This window comes from Helicoverpa armigera, chromosome 10 (genome assembly GCF_030705265.1).
Source record: "Helicoverpa armigera isolate CAAS_96S chromosome 10, ASM3070526v1, whole genome shotgun sequence".
NCBI lineage: Eukaryota > Metazoa > Arthropoda > Insecta > Lepidoptera > Noctuidae > Helicoverpa > Helicoverpa armigera.
Window position 1 is genome coordinate 4,120,731 of NC_087129.1, and position 25,444 is coordinate 4,146,174.

Sequence of the window (25,444 nt, forward strand, 5' to 3'; positions counted from 1 at the left end):
TTAAAGTGTTTCAATGTTCATTATCAAATAACTAGCGGTACTGATCGAGTAGAATGCTTGGATTCGGCTGTTATTTGTGATTTCATAGTTTTCATGGCTTTCTTATAATTAGGTATTCAGGAAATAAATATTAACACTTAGATTGGTACTTTACTTTTATTGGGAGTACAAAATTATTAACAGTAACACTAAGCAACAATCATATTATAGGTACTTATAAACACTGACTACGAAGGCACATAACATTTATTTTATCGTAATATTTGCGGCAACTATTATTCTATGTAGGATGTCTAGTAAGTCAAAACATTAATCTAAACATATGGGCATTAGATGAGTGAATGCTGGTTCTAACTTATTCATAAGTAGGTAGGCAATAATTCGCAGCTCCAAGCTGGTAGATTGCGAATGAAAATGAAGTTTATCTTGTCACTATCGATAGAAATCGATTTGTTAGTCAGTCAGTGACAAAATTACACAAGCGGTGGATTCAACAAGACAAAGAAAAAAAACGACAAAAAAATCAAATATTATTCTTAGATAGAAAGTCGCGGATAACTTTGTTAACTTTCTCTGGATCTTCTTGTTGCATAAAATGACCGGTATTTTCGATTATCGTGGTTTCTATAGTAGAGTATTCCTTCTTCATGGTGTCGAGCAAGCTGTGACAAATGTAAGGGTCGTTGCCAGCATGTGCTACTAGCATTGGTACGTTCTCCTTGTGTTCTACGATCTCCGGCAAGCCGTAACTGAAGTTAGCCCGGTAGTAGTTTATAGGTGGCGTGAGTGCAACTGAAAAATAATAAGAGATTATAACACAATGAGGTATTGCAGGTGATGCACGAGGTAAAATATGTAGTAGGAAAATAATTTATAACTTTTTTCAAGGCCTAACACCTAGGTGTTAAATTTGAAGACCAAGACTTAAAAAGCAGTCACAGGTACCGACATCTGCTTATGTAAGCATAGGGAGTATTAGGGAGGCAAACCATCTGATGTACCCTACGGACACAGGTGTATGACCTACATAGGTAAGAAAAGATAAGTAAATAGGTATAATTGGCCCTAGTAGTTTTAGTAGAAATTTATATAAGTAGTGTCAGTTTTCCGATCGAAGTTACCCAAGAATTTACAGAAACGTGATTACATTGATCACGGGTGTGTCGTGTCGGTTATGTAAACATGTAGGCCTACTTCTTTCTCCTTCGTAAGGAGTGTATCTGTAGACATATTTTGTACGTCATGCATATGTATGTATGTAGGTAACTATAAGTACCCCACTTATGTAAAAGCTTTTTGTAATAAAAATGCGAGCTATTACACGAACATGGAACAACGAGTTCATGAAAGTTTCGTCAGCCTTGCTTCATTATCTTTTATGAAACCATAAATATATCTGGCTTATGTCTATAGTTTTTAATCTTGCTCTATGAAAATGTTAAAATAGGTAAAACATGACTAAGTAAAATCTCAGTGGCGTGCACTTGGAGAGGCCTATGTCCAGCAGTGGACTGCGATAGGCTGATGATGATGATGATGATGAAGTAATAAACTTACAAGTCTTGCGGAACCAGTATTTGTAACACTCGATATCTTCAGAGTCAGTGGCTTTCTTCTCAGGGAACAGCATGAACGTTTCGTAGAAGCCCAGGTCGTTCATAGAGAGCATCTTCTCGGCTATCATTGGCGCACGATACAAGAATACATACCTGAAAATAGAAATAAGGCAAACCCAGGTCAAATACAGAAACAACTGGACTCAAGACTGTGGGTACACAAGTCGACCTAAGTGGTTGAATATCGTTCTGTAAAATGTTGGGAACACCCTATCCTGTCCTAAAAAAAATATGTAAGTAAAAGTTATATTAACTATGTACCTAGGAGCCAAGCAAGCCTTACTGGTGAAATATTATTTATTCAGTCTAAGAAAGGTTTTTCGACTAGGAAGATAAATTCTTCGTCTGCCTCTACCTCGTAGCGTCATTTATTGAACCACTCCAAATAGACGCGAACCCAAGACTCGACATAAGACTTCAAGTACCTACCTACTACCTATATTATGATGTAGGTAACATAATTTTATGTGGACTTCGCTAGGCACATAACTTTACTGCGTTCTTCAATTGTATAAAAAAAACCCCGAGCTACGGGCAAGATAGGGTTCTGTAGAGTGTAGAGCATTCTAGACTTTTGTATAATCGTATTTAGTAGAACTACGACGTTTTTCCTTGTAGGTTTGATAAATATGTATCTACTTACTGCTTTGATAGTTTTTGGATGACTTCATCAAAATGAAGTAAGTAGGTATTAACGTCTGACAGGCCTCGTCCTATCTATGCAAATTCCAGTTCACTTTGCAATAGGAAGGACGAGGCAAACACAAGAGGGCAAAATTTATGGAACCCCAAAAAGAGCGGTTTGTAAATCAGTACGTCACTCATACAGTCATGATTTCTCTTTTGATCTTTGTACTGTGACCATGCATATTATATGTGTATAAATCACACAAATTAATGATATACCTACATGTGTTACCATGCTTCGTCATTCACATTTCTTTATGATAGCCAATTGAACGTTTATATCAAGTCTAAATAGAATCTGATCAACGCCCACTTGAGTCTGACCTACCCGTAACCCGAGGTTTGTTAGGCCAGAAGCCGAAGAGAACCAAACACGTGTGTTGAGACAGCTAAGTAGATATCACTTTTCTGTCAGGAGAGCTTTTGTATATAGTGTTTACCTACCTGACTGCCAAAAAGGATTATGTTATTAACTAGGAAAGGAGGGACTCCCCATTAACTATTATTTAGGGTCGACGCAGTATGTCTCCTTCTTCCACACATTCCAGCTATCTATCTCACAAGCGAAGAAAATTAAATTAAGAAGTCGATGGCCGCTGTCCCATATGGGCTGTCTTAGCACACTTGACTTGAAACCAGCACGTCTGGTTTAATTGCAGGATTTATTTGAAGAAGACAGTGTAAATTTGGTGTTTAGTCTAGTTAAAACTCACCAAGATGCTTTCCTCTGGACGGGGTTGCTCCAAATCTCGCGCGCCCAGGAAGTCCTAGAAGTACTTGAGAGCATGACCAAGCCATTCAACACTTCAGGGTACTTGTTTCTGAACTCACAGGCGATCAGACCACCCCAGTCGTGGGAGATCAAGATGGTATTTTCTCTACCTGTAATCAATTTTAGCCTTGATCGGTGAAACATGTATTGAAGATTAAATGACTAATGGTGGTAAATCAAGTTTTATCTCAACTTCTTTATCGTGGACTTCGGAACTTTGGACTTTCAGACTTCTGACCAGACTTATTCATCAGTTTTCTCTTGATAAGGTAATCATTTCACCTATATGCAATTAATGCAATACCACAGATTACTATGCAATACGTTTTTCCGTGGTTTTATCTAAAAGCTAGGATTTTAAAAGTCTACAAGCAGGTAAACTTTGGACTCTGATAAATAACAGATCTGTCTCTGATTGAAACACAAAGTCCGGAATATTTTCATTACTAGGTAGGTACCTACTTACCTATTTAAATTGTATACCGATTATTTTCTTAATCATTCAGAAAGCAGTCATTGTTATTAATCCTTATAGATATTTACCTATGTAGCCTACCTACTCGTACCTACTTGTGCATACCTAGGTACCTATTTTTATACGGTCATTATGCACCTCGTAACCTACGTGCAGTTTGCGCACGTATGCCCTCTACATATATGTAATTACTTATATATTATATAGTACAGAGTGCATACAATGATATCATTATTTCAACAAACAACTGCACGACTCCTTATGCGATATTTGTGCAAGACACATTCAAGAAAAATAAGGTTATCTACTTAAAATTCTGGTTAAGCCACGCATCGTGGTTGAGATATGCAATCAAGAATTTACCATCGCTCTTTAAATAAACAAACAAGACAACATTTAAAATCTATAGACCTTACTGTTTAAGCAATAATTCGGTAATGCAGAGAAAGTAAACTCCACGAAGTCCATGTAGGGTAGATAAACGTACTCATAAGCCTCATGGATATTGGTACTTATAATAAAATGGCATTCACAACCACAAACTTAAATGTCTTTAGCAAGCACCTCTTTAAAGCAACTTGGCTAACGTAACTTGTGGTTTTATCTCAATTTGAAATACGTGACCAGTCTCGTCCAACGATAATAAAATTACATGTGATGCGTACTTTACCTAATTGCCGAATAAGATCCCGAACATCCTCAATCAGAAGTTCCATTATGTATGAAGACACGCCTTCGGGCCTTTCTGAATCACCATAGCCCCTCATGTCAACAGCTATGCACCTGCAAGGAATGTTCCAGGTAAGTGGGGCATGATGGCACATACAAGAAAACGGATGCATTCTCCTTCCACGGGTAGGCAGTGAATTATGCGTGATCACGAAGCTATTTTCCATTCGTGGTTTATGGTCACAAAACGACCCCACATCGTCATAACGGTTTCTGAATGTATTATTTGCTTGCAAGCGCTAATTTTCTCATTTGAGTCTTGTCATCATCATATTCGTTTCTCCTGTAAATATTTTAGACCAAACAACTTTCCTCTGGTTTAAAAGAGTGATACTGACGTAAGTGTTAAAATAAACAAAAACAGCTAAAATTAACTGTGTAGGTAATGCGCGCTACTTCTAAGAGCCAGCTGTGCGCAACTTGTTACTATGCACACTTGCGTTGTTTTTGCAACGTAATTCACCGGGCGTATTGAATGGTTCATCATAAAAACAATAATTATTTCTTAAAACTATGGTGCTATGATTATAGCTCAAGCTTATCCTATAAGTAAGTCTGAAGAACCAAAGTACTAGATTGTAACTTACCAATAATCTTTTTGGAACTCCACAATTTGATGACGCCATGAATACCAAAATTCAGGGAATCCGTGGAGGAATAACATCAGGGGCTTTGAAGGATCACCACTCTCAACATAATGTAAAACTGTTCCCTGTGGGCAAATAAGAAAATTACCATAACACACCTACTAGATACAATAGAAAGTTTATCATCAGTGCACCCTAGTTGATTGTTTATCAAACTGATACCGGTTGCCATCTCATACGGAGCCGAGATAGTTTAGTCTCGAATCCATTAAATCTTTTTAACTATAATAAATACAAGTCACAAATCTTGGGCCTTGGTACCAGAATGTATGACCTTTTGGACCATGACGAAGTGGAATTCGTAGCGCCAAATGAAGTTACAAAGGCTTATGTTGCTTACGTAAGACTTTGTACCGTTTGGCCATTTTGGGAGTAGGTACCTATGTACCTAACGGTCATGATGACGTACATGGCACTGCAAATAATCTGCCAAACAAATATTTAATTACCACCTTCTTGCCTTTTGTCATAGTTATTATATCTATACTTATAATAAATCTGTAGAGAGGTCAATTCTGTACATCCAAACTAATATTATAAATGCGAAAGTAACTCTGTCTGTCTGTCTGTCTTTCTGTCTGTCTGTCTGTCTTTTCTTCACGCCTAAACTACTGAACCGATTTGTGTCAAATTTGGTACAGACATAGTTTGAAACTTGAGAAAGGACATAGGATAGTTTTTATTAAAAAATAAAAATAAAATTATTCCGGACATATAGCGCCATCTATTGGTCAAATCAAAAATCTGCTGGTAGTCACTATTCCACGCGAACGAAGTTGCGGGCAAAAGCTAGTTGAATATATTTCCAAAATAACTATTAGGGGGTGATTAGTGATCGATACTGATGCCAAAAATGCAATCAGAAAAATTTTTGTCTGTCTGTCTGTCTGTCTGTCTGTCAGTCTGTATATTCGTTATGGAAACAAAAACTACTTGACGGATTTCAATGAAACTTGGTACAATGATTCTTCATACTCCTGGGCAGGTTATAGGATACTTTGCATCACGCTACGATTAATAGGAGCAGAGCAGTGAAGGTAAATGTTGGGAAAACGGGAGAAGTTACTCCATTTTTTAAGATTCCGTCGCGTTTGCAACCCTAATGGTTACAGCTAAACAGAAACCATGTATGACGGAAATGTTCTTCATAAAGTTATGTAAAAAATATCCCATGACAGTATATATCTATCTTTTATGGTTGACTCACAATAACACGTAAAACTCTCTCGGTAGCTTAGCAGTTCGGAGTTTTCTGATTATATTTGTCTACTATTACGTTTATAACACTCTCACTCACACGAATTAAAAATAGTTAATAGTATTACCTATTCATTAAAAAAAGATTCATATAAATCGGTGAAGAAACACCAAAGTAATACACGAAAAACGGATAAGCCATCGCGCGTGAATACTGAATCACGCTATAAGGATCATTTTTGTGCATCTGTCGCCGCGCTCGACGTGGCTCGCGGCGCGGTGGCTGCGCGAGTTTCATACAATATTTGGCTCTTGGTGCGATTGATGCGAATAGGCGTTCAGAGTGTTCAACCTTATTGCGCGACTTTTAGGTTTTAAATAATTTATTTTTAACTTTCTTTTGTTGTTTATTATAAAATAGGTTGGTACCTATTAGTTATTTTGGTAGTGTTTAAATATTCGTTCAAATTACAAATTATTAATAGTTTACATTTTATTTCTTAAAGTAGTATAGATTTAGATAATTGGAGGGGCTGGTGTTTATTATTTCTTTCTCTCTTTGCACGAAGTCCGACTCTAACGCGGACGAAGTCGCTGGCAGAAGCTAGTCCCAACTAAAATTGTTGTAGAAATGTACCAGAAGCAAATAATGAATTTGTTCAAGCGAGATCTTAGCAAAAATATTTCATGGTAGGTAAAAGGTAATTTCGAAATTATTCTGAAAGTTCACGACCAAGATTCTCATCAGAACATGATAACGTTTTCAGCTACAAGTAAATCTTAAGTTAAGGTCTTTATGAACATAACAGAGGCCTATTATATGACATGTGCAGTCTCTGAATACAACGCGAGTCGTGTGTGAATTGAATTATTCATTTTTTCCGAGAAGACTATAATTGATGCATTGTATACTTAGACGGAAGCTGAAATAATACACAACAATTTGGGCAGCATTTAAGCGAAGTTATCTTATAACAAAGTAACGTCTTGGAGCATTATTTTATACGCTCTGTATTTCTTGTAAAATAGTGGTAGTAGCTATTAATTTATTTATTCTGACTCATCTCGGAAACATTTGACATTGCCATTATCACTGTAAGAAAGATCAAGTCGATGAAGAGGGTTGTTGTTATTCCAAAATGTTTGAGGTTTCCGTAAAGGTTCGCGAACTCTGGTACCAGTACCTATTTGGATTATGAGCTGATGAACAAGGTTTGTATAGAATGCGATCTACCTACGTCCCACCGGCTGGTCAGGAGGCATGCGAAAACAGGTTGGTTGGGTTTATATTATACAACTCGCCGGAAGAACGTGCTAACACAGAAAGCGGAACGGCTTTCGTGTATTCTCTTTTAGTATTATTGCACACACGATTGAATTCATATGTTGTACATGCGTGCATTACTTTATGAGTTTGCACGCCCCAGTTAAGACATCAGTTGGGTTGCAGACTCAATTACTTACATTTGTGTGATAAAATTATGTTCATCGAGTTGACCACGATGCTTGTTGCAAACTAAGAACAACCACGTACCTATATAAACGCTTTCTACATTTCCTAGAATGGTAAATCAGGTGATAATTATGATTGATTATAATCAATTACCTACTTAAACATCTGTTCATTTAACATTCTGAACTTAGCAAAAAATTTTAATCTCATCCGTATGAAGTAGGACCTAGTACCTATATGTATGGTTTCCATTTGTTTACCACATTCCCCCTACTAATGATAACAAATTATAGGAATTTACTTCGATACAGCATATGGTTTCAACAGAACCTAACTACGTAGACTTTCTATGTAATCTCTGATAGTATCTATTCGGAGCAGAACCGTATCCATCGCCTTCTTCATCAAGCCCTTGACCCTTACATAAACTGCCCAACTACTTAGAGCCGTCAGGTGTTTGTCATGGTCGAGCCCATGAGATCATTGGCCGTAACAGTATCAGCACAAAAGCTGTAGAAGCCACAGCTAGTATTTCGATAACTTCGTTAAGATTCCATGTTGTCCTTGTTCCAAAGATTTTGGTCACGCTGGGCAATGATGGTTGACGACGAAATGATAAGAAGATAGAGCAATGATTCTGAGGTATTTTAACTACCTTGTCAGGATGATATGCAGAAAAAAGTATGCTTCCAGAAATCAATCGGTACACGTGCCAATAGTATGTTGATTAAATGACCCATATCAAAAAGATTTGTGTTGATTAAAATTATGAAATACCGGATACTTATAGACTTTACCTTAAGGTATGATATATGTTTACCTAGACTAGAGCAATTGATGGAGATAAGATATAACTGCTCTAAATGATTTAATCGTTGTCGTGAGTAAAATAATAGACTATGGACTATGACCGTCAATTTAAAATTATTTTTCCCATAATAAGATACACGACATTTTATTGTTATATGACCTGACAGTGATTAAATATTGTCGAAACCGATAGAAAAACTGCTCGTTAAGCTTTTCACCTAGATATATAGTTTTGCAAGAACCCGAGAGTGATAAATCTGTCTAAAGAAAATAGGTACTGAAAAAAAATGGGAGGGGACACCTGAACCCATTACCAGAACGACGACCTCGAACGAATCGTGATTCAGCCTTGATTTTTTCTACTTTTGAGAGTTGCATGACCATAAGAGTGACCCAAGTGGCTATTCCAAGTTTTGGCAATGAGGAAAATGTTAACCACATCACATATGCGAAAGTTCAGATACATGGATGTTTATGTTACTCCTTCTTAAAATCGTTTATATTTTAAGAACATGAAACTGTTTAAATTGGTATTCGATTTATTTATATTCAATTGGTGTGGCTCTGCCCCGAGACGTCTGCGCACGTCATTGAATCAATTATTTTTGATTATAGATCGTAGAAGAATAGCAGTGTCATTCAATTGTACGCGTAACATTTATATGATAACATTTTATCAATTCCATGGCAGACCTTGGCCGTCTGTTACTGTCTGGCCGGCCACTAGGTAGACTAATTTGGAAATACCTACTAGGTGTCGCATACGGCATACCTACTACGGTGCATTTATTTATTATAATGCTTCTTAGTACTATAAGGCGTTAGGGAAGTTAATCGAGTGAAGTACTGCAACAGCACACCATGACAAAACGTAGAATGTTCCTTATCCATTAAAAAGTATTTACGTAGGTAAGTAGGACACAGAAAAAACCTATGTTGCTTATTTGAAATTTTTATTCATTTTTTTGTTGCGGTAGGTTTTCATGAAAGTGCGAGATCGAATTTCGAAGCTTTGCAAATAGGTATGTACCATTAAGGCTTTTTCAGAAATTACTTCAGTTACTTTCAAAAATCTTATAGTGGCGGAAACATGGTGACATTTTGTTTCTACCTCAGATCAAAGAAATTCTGAGGTCTCTACCTACTCATCATCCTCCGAGCCTTTTCCCAATCATGTTGGGGTCGGCTTCCAGTCTAACCGGATTCAGCTGAGTACCAGTGCTTTACAAGAAGCGACTGCCTATCTGACCTCCTCAACCAAGTTACCCGGGCAACCCGATACCCCTTGGTTAGACTGGTGTCAGACTTACTGGCTTCTGACTACCCGTTACGACTGTCAAGGATGTTCAATGACAGCCGGGACCTACAGTTTAACGTGCCATCCGAAACACAGTCAATGGTGTCTAAGATTTACTAAGAAAGTACATACAAACTTAGAAAAGTTGCATTGGTACTTGCCTGACCTGGGATCGAACCCGCGCCCTCATACTTGAGAGGTTGGTCCTTTACCCACTAGGCCACCACGACTTTGGTGAGACTGAGGTCTCTACTATAAACTTAATTACTCGTCAATAAAATAAGGCTACGCTGTGCCTATGTACAGTAGGAACTATACCTAAATACAAGTAAGTTCTAATTTTGCCTTGTTCTATCTTATCAGTGGTAGCAGGTTTGAAACACCAGGAAAATAGGCCGATGTTTTCGTTCACTTTGATTCAGTAGTCTGGTTGTACTGGAGTAGCTACACATTGTGCAATCAATGCTTCTGTCCCGAATTAATTAAATATCGTTATCTTATTTCTTGCACTTTTTGAAACAATATCAATCAATCATAATAAACTATTCAAGGCCAAAGTCATCAATGATTTGATGTGAGAAAACTTATGTCTTGAACACCGGTCGTTACATAAATATTAGATTAAATAGACGCGGGAAAATTGCAGCTGCTATTCGGAAAATCTTGCTAACCATAAACTGCGTTCATAAAGATTGAATTAACAATAGACAAGCTAAATCATTATTATTTTTCATAAAAGTGAATACTTACATTAACTTTGATATACTTGTGCACTCCATATTTAGGGTCCGTAAGACGTGCCGGTGGTTCCAACTTTAGTTTCTGAGCCCAGGGATTAGAGAACGGATTTTTTAAATAAACTATAGCGAAAATTATGAGCATCTGAATGTTGTAATATATTGTTAATAGGTTTGACACCACAACGCGTTGTAGGTAGTGGCACGCACTCATTTTGTATGTTTTTACTGTCGGTCGGCGTCGAATGCGTGTGTTTCGGTCCACACCTCACAGATCACTGGCAGCTCTCAGCACGGAACGGAGCCCGCAATCTAAACTCTTCAGTTTATCTGAAAAGACTCGTTCACAGCGAAAACATGGTGTTTTAATCAGCGTCGCTTTTTTAAGATCACTTCTTTTAGGTGCGTAAAAAAATATCTTGTAAATAATTGGCCAATTTACTAAAAGTACCTAATCTGGAAGTTAAAAGTAGAAACTATGTAGGTAAGTACTTTCAGATTTTCAACAGACTTCTTATAACGTTTTTATGGTGATGATTATATAATTAGGTTAGCTAATGATGCCCAAGAGCCTTATGGGAGAAGGGAGATGTTTTTCATCAAAGCAGTAATTCCAACTAGTCTTAGTCTTACCTATTATGAAAATTTTGCATCTGGACACAGCTTTACCCAAACATATCGTGGGTGGCTAAATTGAATAATGAGCCAAGCTGTTACGTGCTCTTCAACTAAACGAAAAAATAAAGCCGAAATCTAGATTTGTTTATTGAAAACATCTAGATAATGTACGATTCTTTTTTGTTTAAATGGCTGGTACCTGGGATGTTTCACTTTTATTTTCCAACGTTTGTTAACTATAAGTACCTTCTTACCTAGGTTCCAATCAGTTGCTGTTTCGTCAATGTTTGCAAAGATTCCTATTTCAGAATATCCGAATACCTAATCAAATATTTTTCATTATAAAAGCTTTCTGGTTGCTAGGTAACCACCTTCATTGTGCATCCATTTATACGAAATTAGAGAAAGAAATAAAAGCCTTTCGAACAGTAAATAAATTTTATTTGATATAACAAGAAACTCTTACAATAAAATAATTTCATAAAATTCCAAACAAACGAATACGCGCAGTAACCATGATTCTTGTAATTAAAGATATTGCCCGTCTCTGAGTTTCATTAGAGACAATATAACGAACATAACAAAACCATTGCGAAACTTCCTCAATTCAATAAGAATAAAACCTACTTAACGAAAACTCGGAAAACCATAAAGTAGGCACGGGGCTAGTTTCCTAAAAAATTATAATTAGTCCGTCTTGTAGATTGGCCAAAATTAAGCGATACGTATTTTTTCTTTTTTAAATTGGATCAGAACTTGTTAAGATATAGCGTGTTAAAGTTGAGTGTGACGTCACAAGTTGCTACAATTTTCAGGACACTGTGACGTAAAAGGCCCCCACTCCTAATTTTTGAAGTGTATTATCTTTGTCATTTTATGTTTAATTAAAAAAAGAAAAAATACGTATCCAATATTTTTTAATTATCTAAAACAGCCGTTCCCAAATGGGGTTCCGCGGAACCCTGGTGTTCCGTGACAGGTCCTCAGGGGTTCCGTGGAAAATTCAAGATTTCCATATGGTAAATCGTTTCACTTTTGACAATATTTAAATATTATTCATTTTCAATTAAATTGTTTTAAATATTGCATTCCAAAACATCCATTCCATTTAGGCACCATGTAGGTGGGTACCAATCGGGAGTGTAAGTCTCGTACTTTCGCGACAAGTGGCGGGGGAAGGCCACGGCAGCAGATAATATAATTCCGTTTTTTACAAATTGTAGATTAACTTAATACCTCCAGATCTTCGGCAATCGGCAAAAGTAGGTAGCGAGTCGGCCAAAAATCACCGCATTTTTTGGGCTTATTTCATCGCCAGGATTATACGTTTTCATACATTTGACAAGACGTGAAATGACACGGCATACGAGTATTTCCAGTGGCTATTTTTACCATGAATCAAAGTGTGACATTATTTCCAATTTTTGCACCTCCGCGAATCCGAAAATTTCGCGCTCGCTTCGCTCGCGACTCCATGTTGTGATACTTTTATGTTCATTTAATTGCTCAAGTATCCAACACCGAAAAAATTTCGCGCTCTGCCGTCGAGGTTTCCTTTGATATGTATTTATTTTTTATTCCTCTGGTTCAGAAAAAGCAATAGCGCTTTCTTGGCTAGCTGCTTATTCATTTGCATTTGCTTTTTTGTGTGGATATTGTACTTCTTGAGACCTTATTAATTTACAGTGGTTTTGTTTATTTTGTGTAGATACTTAAACTAAAAAAAAAATCGCGCTCGCTTCGCTCGCGATACCGGCTACCACTGTCTGTCTTTCAAGGCTAGCGGGTGCTCGGTTCGCACCTGTACAAACCCAATCTATTTCTTTTTGCGTTTACTTTGTCAGTCTTCAAACTGAAAACTATTCACATAATACCTACACAAAGTCAAGGACGGCTAAATTGTTTTCTGGCCCGTGTGGCCGATAGCCATGCTACGCCTGAGTATACTGAATATGTCTCTAACCATATATATAACCATTTGGTGCGCTACCACGCGCCAAGAGCCGTACCTAAGTGTATTTACGTTTTTAGTTTACTTCTTACTTAAGCTAAGGTTCCGTCGAAAAATGGTGAAACGAAAAGGGTTCCGAAGCCAAAAGAATTCGGGAACCGCTGATCTAAAAAGCGGACTAAATATTATTTCATTATTTCGACCCTGGAAACTACCCTCACAGGTTTTGCATTTTAGTGAGTGTTTTAATTTGTTTGTGTTAATTTTGTTTTTATGGAATTTTGTTGCTGACTGTGCCTACTTTTAGAAACCATAATGAACAGTATAAAATTGAATTGCTCAACATTTTATATAAATCAATAAATCAAATTGATAATAAGACAACCTCTCCGGTAAGAAGAATTAAAATAACAACGGTAAAGAAACAACCTGGATAAGCGACAACAAAAATACAGGTACCTATTAATCATCCCATAGCAATCTCAAAGTGCTGAACATTTCTAAAGAAGAACCTATCCCTACACAACAGCAAAAACAAAGTAGCTTACATTTGCAATACAAAATAAGTAAAAAAAGGTTCTGTTGTTATTTAAAAACAGACATAATGTCTCTTCAAAAAATTATAAAAAGAAGGTTAGTTTGGGAAAAAATCAATAAGTTTTTGGGATGTATGTTTGTAGCAGACATTTCAGAAATACAATGTGTATCATTGTGAGTTGTTTTCAACTTTCTGTTGCTTCCAACCGCCTCGACGCATCGTGATCTCGTGCCAGATATTGTCACGAAATTATCACTAAACTATGCCTAAGAAAGGATTTTCTTTCTTAAGAATTTATTGCATTACAAACACAAGTTGTTGACTGTTGATGGAAAATTGATCGAAAAACTTCCATGACACAATCTAATTAGTCCAATACTAGGTTAATGGTGAAACTTCCAGTAGTATTAATAAGGTCTAATTGCCTTTATTCTCTGCTGACATCACTCCGATCAATTCAGCTATTTTTGAGGTTAATCTAAATGTATTTACACGATCTGACAAATTAATTCTTTGTTTCACATCATTCCGTAGTCTGGTAAATTAAACATAATTATGTTCCTACGTATTGAATATTTAAATGCAATTGCGCCATTTGTGGTAAACGTAACATATCCCAGTACAGATCTGCTAGGTAATGCAATACCGCCTCGTAAGGGAAAGTTGTTCTTACTCCGTTAGTGAGTCATTGTTTCGAGGAGACCTAACCCTTTCTCTGCTTACGGAGCGCAAATCATTGACGTCGTCAAAATACGAATCGAGATCATAATTCGAAGCATTAGAAACCAAATCCGTCTGAAAACTCTGAAACATTTCAAAGTCATTCATAATTGATAAGGTATGGAAAGCACTGTTCGGCAAATATGATGTGCTAGCCGAACTTCTGTCTGTATTGCTGGTGTTGCCCCTTAAAGCTTCTTCTTTGACCCTCTTCTGAGTTTCTTTCTCTATTTGCTCGAGACGTTCGAGAACCTTCGCTGGATCGGCGTCTTTTGGTCTGTCATTAAAGTCTATATTGATATCAATTCTGTTGAAGAAGAAAACATGTACAAGTAAATAATCTACAATTGATATGTGGAAAGATTGAAGAGGTACATGACTTGTAAATATTGTTGTAGGTTTTTGTCCACTTTGTCTTAATATTAGAGTAAGTTACTGTACAATGTAATTACCCAGTTTCTTCTTTGAATTTGACCCAATCTTCAAGTCGTGGTGCACGCGGTATTTCAGCTGCTATCGCTCGTGATGCGTCTTCCATCGTTTGTTCGACCAACTCTTTCTCGGCATCTACTGCAAGTTGTAATGCACAAAATTATGGATATTTAACTTTCCACTATTATCGTAAGTGGTTTCTATTGTAGGTACCTGAATTTCCCTGATGTAGGTATGCAAGTATGGTTGTATGTAAATAGCTATTGTTTCTAGTCGTGACTCAAATTAAGGATGAAAACTTATGAATTTATGATCAAACTTGCTGAATATGCCAAAGAAGCCATTACCTATGATGATGTTCTAACATTTAGGTAAGTATATTTTCCTCATTAATTTAATTGAGAAAACTCCTACTCGAAATATTAAAATTAGAAAAAATAAACAATCTAACGTTTTACGTAATTAAAACTGAAACAGTAGTCATGTTTTACTTTAAAATAACAAGAAAGCACGCTCTAATAAGTAGGATCCTCATGGCTGGCTTTCTAAATATTAGCGAAGTTATTTTCAAACACAGAGACTAAGCGTAAACGCAAAGAGAAAATGCATGTCAATGTTGTCATAAGGGACAAGGTCTTTGTTATCTCATAAGCATGCGTTGTTGACTGTGTTAACAAAGAACTCGGACAATTTCACAGCTTTCGTGGATCTGCCACGCATAGGTCGAGGCCACGCGTTTGGGCTCTTAATGCTTCAGTAGATAGACTCATTGTCAGTTTCTGTCGCTAGTGATAAAATTGAGTCCGTAATTCATTAATCAATTTTAAGAAGTACATAGCTTTCTTCTCCACTTCTCCGTAAGTTAGAACTAAAGACTTTCTAAGCCCTAATTAATCAAAGCCTTGTTAGCACTGTGCTATATGCTGTCAAAGAGGTCTTTTAACCGTTGCTTACCTACACAGTTGCGCAAAACATGATGTGAAAGTTCACACGTAGGCAAGTATCTGTCAATTATTTCATTATGGCAATCATTATGGTAAGTGGTTGGCACTCAGAGAGCGCTAAAAATCAATTAATTATAAAATTAATAAACACAAATAAAGGGTCCCATAATGCCGCTATTTGAAAATATTAAAAACATGGAAGTACTTACCTTTAGAGCGACGATTTGCGCTAGTAGTTCGACGCAAAGCTCTCGCTAAGTTTCCGCAGACTGCCTCCAAAGATGTCAACTTGCTTCCACTGCATAGCCATTCGTCATCTTTGGTGAACATGTTGTAAAGATTTATTATGACTATTGCATTAAATCTGAGGTATGTGTGGTACTTCTTTATGACAGTAAAGCAGTTGAGCAATAGGCTCAACTGCTTTATTACAATCAAACGATATGATGATATTGAATGATTTGGAAATTAATTAAGAAGTTGTTCCTTACCCATTAGAGTATTCAGTATCTCTAGTCTGCTTGGTTCATTTGCAGTGGTGCTGCGCCTGTGTTGTGCTGTTTTTGGTCTAAGCGGTACGTCCGGCCTCGTTGGTCTCACACCAGCATTCTCTGTGGTCGCTGGCCGACGCCGCAGACGTCTCCGTGAAAAATCGCATTCAGGACTCCCAAAATTACCGTCACCGACTTGATCATGGGGTGTAAAATCCTGTAGTAAATGAAAATTCATTTAGGCTTATCACTTTATATTCCAAAATTCTCTTTTTCACTTTAATTTCTAAATATCAAGCTTCACATGCGTAATGATACATTTTTGCTTGAAAGACTGACGGTTCTACGAAGTTAAATGTACCTATACATTTTTTATGTAAAAGCAACAAAAGAAATTATATTAGGATGTAAGCCTAATATAATTTGTGGGCTACCTATTAGGTACTTTAGCGACATCCTTATTATCATTTTATTTCGTAACATATGAGGCCATTTTATAATGCGTTGTACCTATTTAATTACTGATATCATATCTTACGTAAGTAGGTACTGCTAGACTAATTAGATACCTCACTGAAATTATAACATATTATTTGCACAAAATCATTATTCATCTTGGCCCGATTCGAACTTTACCTCCGTTTACACGATACATAGGACGTACATGCATTCGAGCTGGATCATGACACTAAGCGAGCTCAGCTTTCACTGCCTTTCAGATCCATATTGATAAATAGGTATCATTTAACGGACCTACGACCTCAGAAATAAGTTAAAGAAGATTTATCATTAAGTGCTAAGTACGACGTATGGACAATGACCTCGATGTCTAAAATTATGAACCTTTTACTCCTATAGTTTTATTACTTTCTCTTTTGGAATAAGTTATAACTCACGTCTTGGGATGTGGAAGGCATCGGTTCAGGCTCTGCTGGCGGTGGCTCGGTTTCTTTGGGCAAAAGGTCAGGCACGTCTTCATCTTCACTGTCAGATGAAGAGGATGCGGCTCCAAATATACCTTCAGAATCGTCTGTAAAATTGTTTCGGAAAAATTAGCTAGCCTACTGTAATTAGAAGACTCTCTGTAAGATCAAAGGCTTCTCGAGAAACTAAAGTTTAGCATCTTATTAACAAAACTGTGATGTTACCTTAGCACACACTTTTTGTTACTGCGAGGATAATGATCATTTATCTATGCGGTTACAATGTTGTAATTTGTGGACTCAATCTAGCAATTGCAGGAGGTAATCAACATACGGGTGACGTAATTTATTGAGCCTGTTTCTAACAATAAAACCATTCATAATACGGAATCACTTATGAGCACGCAAGCATCCAAAACATCGTACGGTAGTATATCACATTTTGCAATAAGTACTGTTACATGGACAGTTTTTAAACCGCGTGGAACGTGTCATTAGTTTCTGGCGGTCCGTATAAAATTGGGACCAATTTTTATACTACGTACATTCAATGTCTGTATGTAGAGGTCGATCATCCAAATATAGGAGCATTGGAAGTGCAGCAGCAACGCGAGAGCGGTAGTCGATGTCATCAGCTGCCGGAGTGCCAGTGAGAGTAAGTTTTCGGAGAGCACCACATACGCCTAACGTCCACAGACGACCCGAATCTGATATAGGATTGCTGGAAAACATACACACATTTTGCGTAAACATACATTTTGCGTGTATAATAATTTGGCCAATCTAGACTTCAATTACATATACCAGCAGTTCAAAGAATGACAGGTAAGTCAAGAATTGAGACGGCATTTACGACGAAAAATAAATAAAACATACTCAGCCAAGTTTAATGTGTGTAATTTTTGCAACGCCGCTAAGGGCTGCAAGTCGTGAAGGCGGTTTCCAGCAGCGTACAGTTCCCTCAAAGCTCCAAGACCCCAGACGCCGTCCAAGGTAGACAAGCCGCATCGATTGATACTTAAAATCTGTTTCATGGTAGAAGACGAGATGTATGTCTGTCATTCAGAAATTGAAACATACGCATAGAAATAAGGACAAAATACATGAGAAGATTAGTTCTTACTTTGAGATGAACTAAACCGATTCCAAGATCACGCAATGAAGAAAGCGCACTGCCGTCTAACGTCAGGTTTCGCAGTCGTGGGGAGAGAACGTGCAGTCGTCTCAGTCCTACTCGATCAGCCACCACGCGTAGCTTAGCTTCTCGTATACGCAGCACCTCATCATCGGTTGTTACCCCGCTGCTTTGTTTCTGCATCAACATTGTTTAGTTCATTGTTCTTTTGAGAAAATAGTGAAAGCCAAGGGAGACAATTCCATACAATCTAGGTACCTACACATAATATCTACCACTCACCAGAAGCTCTATCAAAGTTAGTTCTCGGGGTATGACGATACGTCTGTAGCCAGGAAGACGGCGCTCCAGCTCATCTTGTCCTGGCGGTTGTTCTGGTTCAGGCGGTGGCATAGCCAGAGCTCTGAGGAAATGACTTCTTTTCATCATTATTTCTTTTAAATATCTAATACTCATAAAAGTAAATCATAAAAGTAACTTGGACACATACTGGTTATTTTGCGGGGCTTCATTTTGTGATAAGGAAGTATTTGGTCAGGAAGGGGGAAAGAGATGCAAGCTGAAAGCGCCGTTTTATAGCTAGATAGGTAAGTTCAAATTTACGTTGGGGGAGAGCATCTCTCTCAAGCTAAAAGCGCCGTTTTATAGCTAGGGTAAGTTCAAATGTACCTACGTTATCGAATTATATCTCACCTAAACAACGGAGTGGCTCGTACATTAGGTGGTTCAGGTGAACTGGCACTAGAGATTTCTGAAGGAGAGGGTGACGCGACTATACTCGGTGTCCGAGGTGCACTACCCAGTTCGACACTTGGAGCTTCGAAAGCAGGCATTTTTCAAAAACCTAAAAAATATATAAATTTCTGACTAGCCACTGAGAACTTACTTATAGCATTTTTGGAAGATTTGCTTAGCACTTTTAAGTCTCTTTCAAGTGCCAAGCAATTTAAGTAGTATTATTTATAAACTTCTTATAAGGTGCAACTTGTTTGATTGTCACTGTGTGGTTATTATTGTGGACATACCAACATTGTACATGTACATAAGGCCAAGACTGGTAAGGACAAGTAAAGTCTTTGAGGCAACCATTAATCTGCCAATCAAATAGAATACCTTCCTGCTAATGTAACGATAATCTTAAAACAAATTAACCACTTAAAATGATTACCTGCCCAATAAGCCGTGTGAAACCACTTATCGTGGGGCCCTTTATTAAATTCCGGAGTTATCGTTTTGATCATATAAAAACTAAATAAAAGTATAACAGAAGCAGGGACTTTTCGTAAGTAAACAATAATTATTAGATGATTTTTTATAGTAAACTACAAATATTCTCGTAATCTGTTTGATGGTTGCCAACAACAACAGTTTCAGAAGTCATAATACAAAGGAGGTTTTTATTTAGTCTATAGAAATATTTACCTTTAAAATAAAAACTATTCTAGTACAAAACCGACTGGGAGCATACCCGAGAGGCTGGCCGCTGGCAGCATTACCTCATTGGAGAGCGCCTCATAGGAGGTGAATGATAAAAGAGCCTTTATAGATATAACATCTTTATTGCATATATAATTTCAGGAAGGCAGTCTGTCGCATCATGTAAAACAACGGTACTAGACTAGGCTGAATCCGCTTACTGGAAGCTTAGTTAGGCCGGATATCATAGATAGAGAGAAGCTAAAGCTGTATCTATATGTATAGAGGAGAGATCGAATTCCTAAACATTAGTTGCCGTAACAAAAAAAGGGTTGCTGTCATGGCATACCAGGTGTCAACTGTCAAATAAATAGAATCAACTGTCGCGCCAGATTTTCCCGCCTTTTTATCATTATCGGTGTATATCAGTGACAATTAAGATTACTTTAGCAGCAAAGTTTCTTCCCCTGGTGTGTCCTCCACTCCAGAAAAACATCCTAAAGATGGGTTATGGAAATGGTGTAATTGGTTATCATGATGAGTACCAATATTTGAGACTAGTGCAACAAATTATTGAAACAGGTAAGCTATATGATGAACAATAACGTGACCTACTTTTGACTCGAAGAATTCAACTAAATACAACGTAATTTATTTACCATGCAGGTGATAAAAGAGTGGACAGAACTGGAGTCGGCACTTTATCCATATTTGGTGCTATGCAACGATATTCTCTCAAGAATAACACGCTTCCATTACTTACTACTAAGCGCGTATTTACCAGAGGCGTCATAGAAGAGTTACTCTGGATGATATCCGGCTCAACTGATTCGAAGGCTCTTAATGCTAAAGGAGTACACATTTGGGATGCCAATGGATCTCGAAGCTTTTTAGACAACTTAGGATTCACTGACAGGGAAGAAGGTAATTAATATAATCTATTATATCATAACATTTTATTTCTTCATATGTAATTGCTTCTTATTATCATTTATCTTTAACAGGAGATCTCGGACCAGTTTATGGCTTTCAGTGGAGACATAGTGGAGCTGAGTATGTAGATGCAAAAACTGACTACACTGGAAAAGGAATAGATCAGCTAAAAAATGTTATTGAAACTATAAAGTAAGTTTTAAAAATAGAATTAGCTTTTTTTTTTATTGACAGCATTTTATGCTAAATATTTGGGCATTATTTCATGTTTCATCTTTCTAGGAACCGGCCAGCTGACAGAAGAATGTTAATATGTGCATGGAATCCATCAGATCTAAGCAAGATGGCTCTACCGCCATGTCATTGCTTAGCTCAGTTCCATGTATCAAGTGGCAAGCTGTCTTGTCTGCTTTACCAAAGGAGTGCGGATATGGGGCTGGGTGTTCCTTTCAACATTGCCAGCTACTCATTCCTCACTCACATGATTGCCCACATCACAGGATTAGAGGTAACTATTACAATGGTTCTTAATATCATCATCAACAGTTATAATTAATTATTGATCAGCTTTGTGCTGTAAATAAGGATGATTTTTTGCAATTTTGTAATCCAATTTTACTTTCTTGCAGCCTGGGGAATTCATCCACACGACAGGCGACACTCATGTGTATTTAAACCATGTAGAACCCTTAAAGGTACAACTGCAAAGAGTACCTACTCCATTCCCCACATTGGAATTTGCTCGAAAGATTACTTCCATTGATGATTTCAAGTATGAAGACTTCATTATCAAGGGATATAAACCTCAACCCAAAATTGATATGGAAATGGCTGTTTAGAACTTAGGTGATAAAACTATTATAAGATTGAAAGAGTATTATCATGCTTTACAATATGTTGTATATATTTGATTTAAAATAGATACCATATTGTTACACTTAATGGTGGCTGGTCAGTGATGTTAATTTTGTGTTATTATTGCATTTCGTTTTTTGCTTCTTATTAACCTTTTCACCGCCACGCCATATCGGTATTCCTATGCCCTGTACGCCAAGCCCGAAAATCTTAATTAAATATCTACTAAAAAATACATAAAAGTAATGATTTAATAGGTTTATTTTGTATTTTTCTGCGACCTGTTTTTTGTCGAGTATAGCCGTCGTTGGCGCACAGGGCACGCTTGCTCATGTCGGCTATAGCCGACATTGGCGTTCAAAAGGTTAAGCCGCACGTTTAATCACTTTACAATCCTCCTAAGCACGGGAGTATAACACAACCAACTTCCAGGCTCTGGACTGCTTTGAGTGTTTCTTAAACTTTCAAAGTAATTATGGCACTGCAGTCACGCTAGTGTCCACTTGACTAGTTTTCACACCTACTGAATCATTGAGAAGCACTGAGAATGAGTGCCCTATAATTACAGCAATAGAAGTGCATCAAATAATGTACCGCCACTTCAATGAGCTGTGGCATTTAACTCACCATGAGAATCGAACAGAGACCGAAGCACCGACATTGACAATGCGCACATGGCTTGCTAGGCGGCGGGTGTTTTTAGGGTTCCGTAGCCAAAATGGCAAAAACGGAACCCTTATAGTTTCGTCATGTCCGTCTGTCCGTCTGTCACAGCCGATTTACTCGGAAACTATAAGTACTACAGTGATGAAATTTGATGGGAATATGTGTTGTATGAACCGCTACAAAAATATGACACTAAATAGTAAAAAAAAGAATTGGGGGTGGGGCCCCCCATACATGTAACTGAGGGATGAAATTTTTTTTTTCGATGTACATACCCGTGTGGGGTATCAATAGAAAGGTCTTTTAAAATGATATAAAGTTTTCTAAAAAACATTTTTCTTAAAGTGAACGGTTTTTGAGATATCAGCTCTCAAAGTCGTAAAAAGTATGTCCCCCCCCCTCTATTTTTATAACTACGGGGTATAAAATTCTAAAAAAAATAGAGGTGATGCATGCTAATTAACTCTTTCAACGATTTTTGGTTTGATCAAAGTATCTCTTATAGTTTTTGAGATAGGTTGATTTAACTGTAATTTACGGAACCCTTCGTGCACTACCGACTCGCACTTGGCCGGTTTTTAATTTAGCCGTAACTAGGATTAATCCATTTAGGTAATAGTTAGTTTTCTAGACTAAAAGTTTATGTCAACTTTTAATTATGTATTCGCTAGTTAGTAAATGTTGATAGGATAGAATAACTAAATGTGCCTTTTATGATAAGAATTTATTGTATATTTCAAAATAAATACAGTATTGATATAAAATATGTGTATTTATTTATAACCCCTATTGTGTGAAGGATCGGTATGATTCCAATAAAATAAAAACTGCAATATTATTTCATAGTTATACTTGCTTATTTATACTATAAAATTAATCCCCCATAATTATTACATTCATGGCAATGCAATCTAAAAATAATTAATCCTAATAAAATCATTATTACATTTTGTAAAATTCAACAATATCTAACAAATTCTTAATTTGTTGTCTTACAGCTAATCAACATTTTAAGTGTATAATGTATTTTGTTTGTACATTATTTTCCTTCAAATATGAGTCTTTGATTTGAATAGCATAGTATTGTGATGAGTAAACATGCATTGAAATCTTAGCCAAGGGTGTAGTCAGAAAAATAAGATGTTTCAGATAAAAAGAGATTGTAATAAAATGCCCAACATTAAAAAATAAATCAATAGGATGAACTTGCAATAGTAATTTTCTGAATAAAGCCTTGCATAAGTTTCTTGGAGCAATAATGTTGTTTGGTGAAGTTGCATGACAAATAGGTAAGCAGAGTAAACATGTTATTTCATGGTAATCTAGCTTCCGCCTGTGGATCCATCCGCTTCCAGAGAGAAACCACTCATGTGAGAATAAATAGCCTATTCATTATCCTGATATTAAGCTACACTACTACCAAGTTCCATCAAAATTCATACAGTAGTTTTAGCGTGAAAACTAACAAACATAAACTTGCGCATTTATAGTATAAGTAGGATATTCTATAGTAAATGAACTGAATGATGTTGTGATTCTTTGGCTATTTCATATTTAACAAGATGGACAATGTAATGTCCTTTAGCTATCTGCCTACATAAGTATAGTAAGAAATAACATAATCAGTGTTAGATTAATGAAAATTTTACAAAATATTTTGTGACTGCTGTTCATCAACACATCTGGTCATCTTGTGGTGGCTGAAACTAAAATAAAGTGGTATTAGTTATTAAACTTTTTAAACAATAGTACTACCTTTATGAAATAGGAAATAAAATTAAACATACCTGGCCATTACTACTTGGGACGGGTAAGGCGGCAAGTTGTTCAACAAGAGCCATTGTCATCTCTGACTCAACAGTGACTTCGACCCATAATGTATCTACAAATACATTGACATTAATCAATGGTTGAATGCATGACTACTGCAGCAATATTGTAGTATACTTTTTTGATCTATTACAGAATTTTAATGAATGTGAGATTATGACTCATAGGGGCAAAAATAATAGATAAAAGTATTGATATGTTGTTTTTGATAACATAATAAACTAAAGTTCTTACCCCCTATTTGGTCACCCTTCTCAGTCACCAAATGAAAGTACCCTCTGTGCGTGCCTGGTGTAGTGGGAGCTACCAACTTTAATGTAACTGTAGTGGAATGTCCTGCAGGTAATGGTGGAACATAGACAGGAGTGGCGCCGAGAGGCTCACCACCTGCTTGTATCAATCTACAGCAGCCCGGCCAACCTTCAGCCCCTGTGTTGGCGATACTCCAACTTTGTTCAAAGCTGTAAAGTTACATTATTATTTATTTTGTAACATATTTTTTATATGGCAATTTATTATCGTTCATATTAGATGTTAGAAAACATAATACATATATAGTTTCACAATAAGTTTCAGTGCCACTCTAGAATGACTCATTCTCAATTATTGGAAACTCTTATTATTATCTAAATATAATTACTTGTATTGGACCCATTCTTTGTTGGTTATGGTTTTTTCAGTTTTCAAAGTTGTTTATTAATGAATACTTACCAAGCACCTGGCCCCACTGCAGCCTCCTGGTTTTGAGCAGCTTTCAGAGACATAGAAGGTAGCTTTGGTGGTAAAGTATAATCTAGGTAACAACATATTGCTGTTTGTAAATTCCTGTAATGAACAATAGTTGATTAGAATACTCATTGACATAGGGATTGATATAATACTTATAAATTTGTACAAAATTTTACCAATTGCTCATATCCAAGAAAAAGCTTGCAGTATTATAGTTCATACTAGGACCCAAGAGTCTCTGCATTTGATTAACAAGTTCATCTCTGTCTGTTGTGTTCATACAACTGAATTGTAATAATAAATTTTGGTCAATCTCCCCAGTTACCGAAGAACCGTCAATATCCATTTTATTAGAATTAATTTAATCAGGTTTTCTATCACAAATCACTTTGAAGGTGTTTCACCACTTCACAAAATATTGACATGCCCTTTGTTTACGTACGTCAGCTGACTTGACTGATGCACTGTAAAACGATTGAATTTATATTAACCAACAGTAAGATACACTACGGCCACATGAAATCTGAACAATTCACGAGATAATCATAGTTATTGTTTTAATAAAACGAGGATTACGTCGCATTATTTGTTGAATACGGGACAAAATAGAATGATTTAGAGTTGCACCAAGTGCAACGATCGAATAACCGAAATTCTCGTAGAGAGGGACGAGAGAGGCTGTCAATTTAAGAAATCTATAACTATTTATTGAATTTACACTTTTTTTTTAACGAATATTTTTGTTACACTCAATTTTTATAATCTTGAAACTTATGCAATATTCACTCAGCTCAGCAAAAAAATTGGTTTTCTGAGGTTTACGGTTTTTATCCGATAGACTAG

At 36.7% G+C, this 25,444-nt stretch overlaps 4 protein-coding genes across 5 annotated transcripts; 1 reads left to right on the forward strand and 3 right to left on the reverse strand.

Moving 5' to 3' along the window:
- Window positions 1-137: 137 nt before the first annotated feature.
- LOC110371828 (epoxide hydrolase 3) lies at window positions 138-10,716 on the reverse strand. The gene is made up of 6 exons (XM_021328230.3): window positions 10,434-10,716; window positions 4,867-4,991; window positions 4,221-4,333; window positions 3,017-3,185; window positions 1,558-1,709; window positions 138-792 (listed from the first exon to the last, which is right to left on the reverse strand). Exons 1-6 carry the CDS (start codon window positions 10,632-10,634, stop codon window positions 524-526), a joined length of 1,029 nt encoding a protein of 342 aa, XP_021183905.3. The 5' UTR covers window positions 10,635-10,716; the 3' UTR covers window positions 138-523.
- Window positions 10,717-13,348: 2,632 nt separating this feature from the next.
- Window positions 13,349-19,548, reverse strand: LOC110371768 (uncharacterized). Of its 2 annotated transcripts, none has more exons than XM_021328145.3 (11): window positions 19,341-19,548; window positions 18,866-19,016; window positions 18,455-18,575; window positions 18,161-18,349; window positions 17,914-18,062; window positions 17,583-17,758; window positions 17,011-17,144; window positions 16,115-16,331; window positions 15,833-15,940; window positions 14,700-14,814; window positions 13,349-14,554 (listed from the first exon to the last, which is right to left on the reverse strand). In XM_021328145.3, the coding sequence occupies exons 2-11, from the start codon at window positions 19,003-19,005 to the stop codon at window positions 14,197-14,199; spliced, it is 1,707 nt and encodes a 568-aa protein (XP_021183820.3). In that variant the 5' UTR covers window positions 19,006-19,016; window positions 19,341-19,548; the 3' UTR covers window positions 13,349-14,196. The 2 variants fall into 2 exon arrangements, with proteins under 2 accessions (XP_021183820.3, XP_021183819.3); XM_021328144.3 differs by having other exon boundaries at window positions 14,700-14,817; window positions 19,341-19,547.
- A 417-nt stretch (window positions 19,549-19,965) lies between these two features.
- On the forward strand, window positions 19,966-22,806 carry LOC110371770 (thymidylate synthase). Its single transcript, XM_021328149.3, has 5 exons — window positions 19,966-20,170; window positions 20,255-20,512; window positions 20,593-20,713; window positions 20,804-21,029; window positions 21,151-22,806. Exons 1-5 carry the CDS (start codon window positions 20,092-20,094, stop codon window positions 21,358-21,360), a joined length of 894 nt encoding a protein of 297 aa, XP_021183824.1. The 5' UTR covers window positions 19,966-20,091; the 3' UTR covers window positions 21,361-22,806.
- A 69-nt stretch (window positions 22,807-22,875) lies between these two features.
- Window positions 22,876-25,255, reverse strand: LOC110371771 (protein ILRUN). The gene is made up of 5 exons (XM_021328151.3): window positions 24,778-25,255; window positions 24,584-24,697; window positions 24,107-24,333; window positions 23,830-23,924; window positions 22,876-23,748 (listed from the first exon to the last, which is right to left on the reverse strand). Exons 1-5 carry the CDS (start codon window positions 24,945-24,947, stop codon window positions 23,716-23,718), a joined length of 639 nt encoding a protein of 212 aa, XP_021183826.1. The 5' UTR covers window positions 24,948-25,255; the 3' UTR covers window positions 22,876-23,715.
- Window positions 25,256-25,444: the final 189 nt, after the last annotated feature.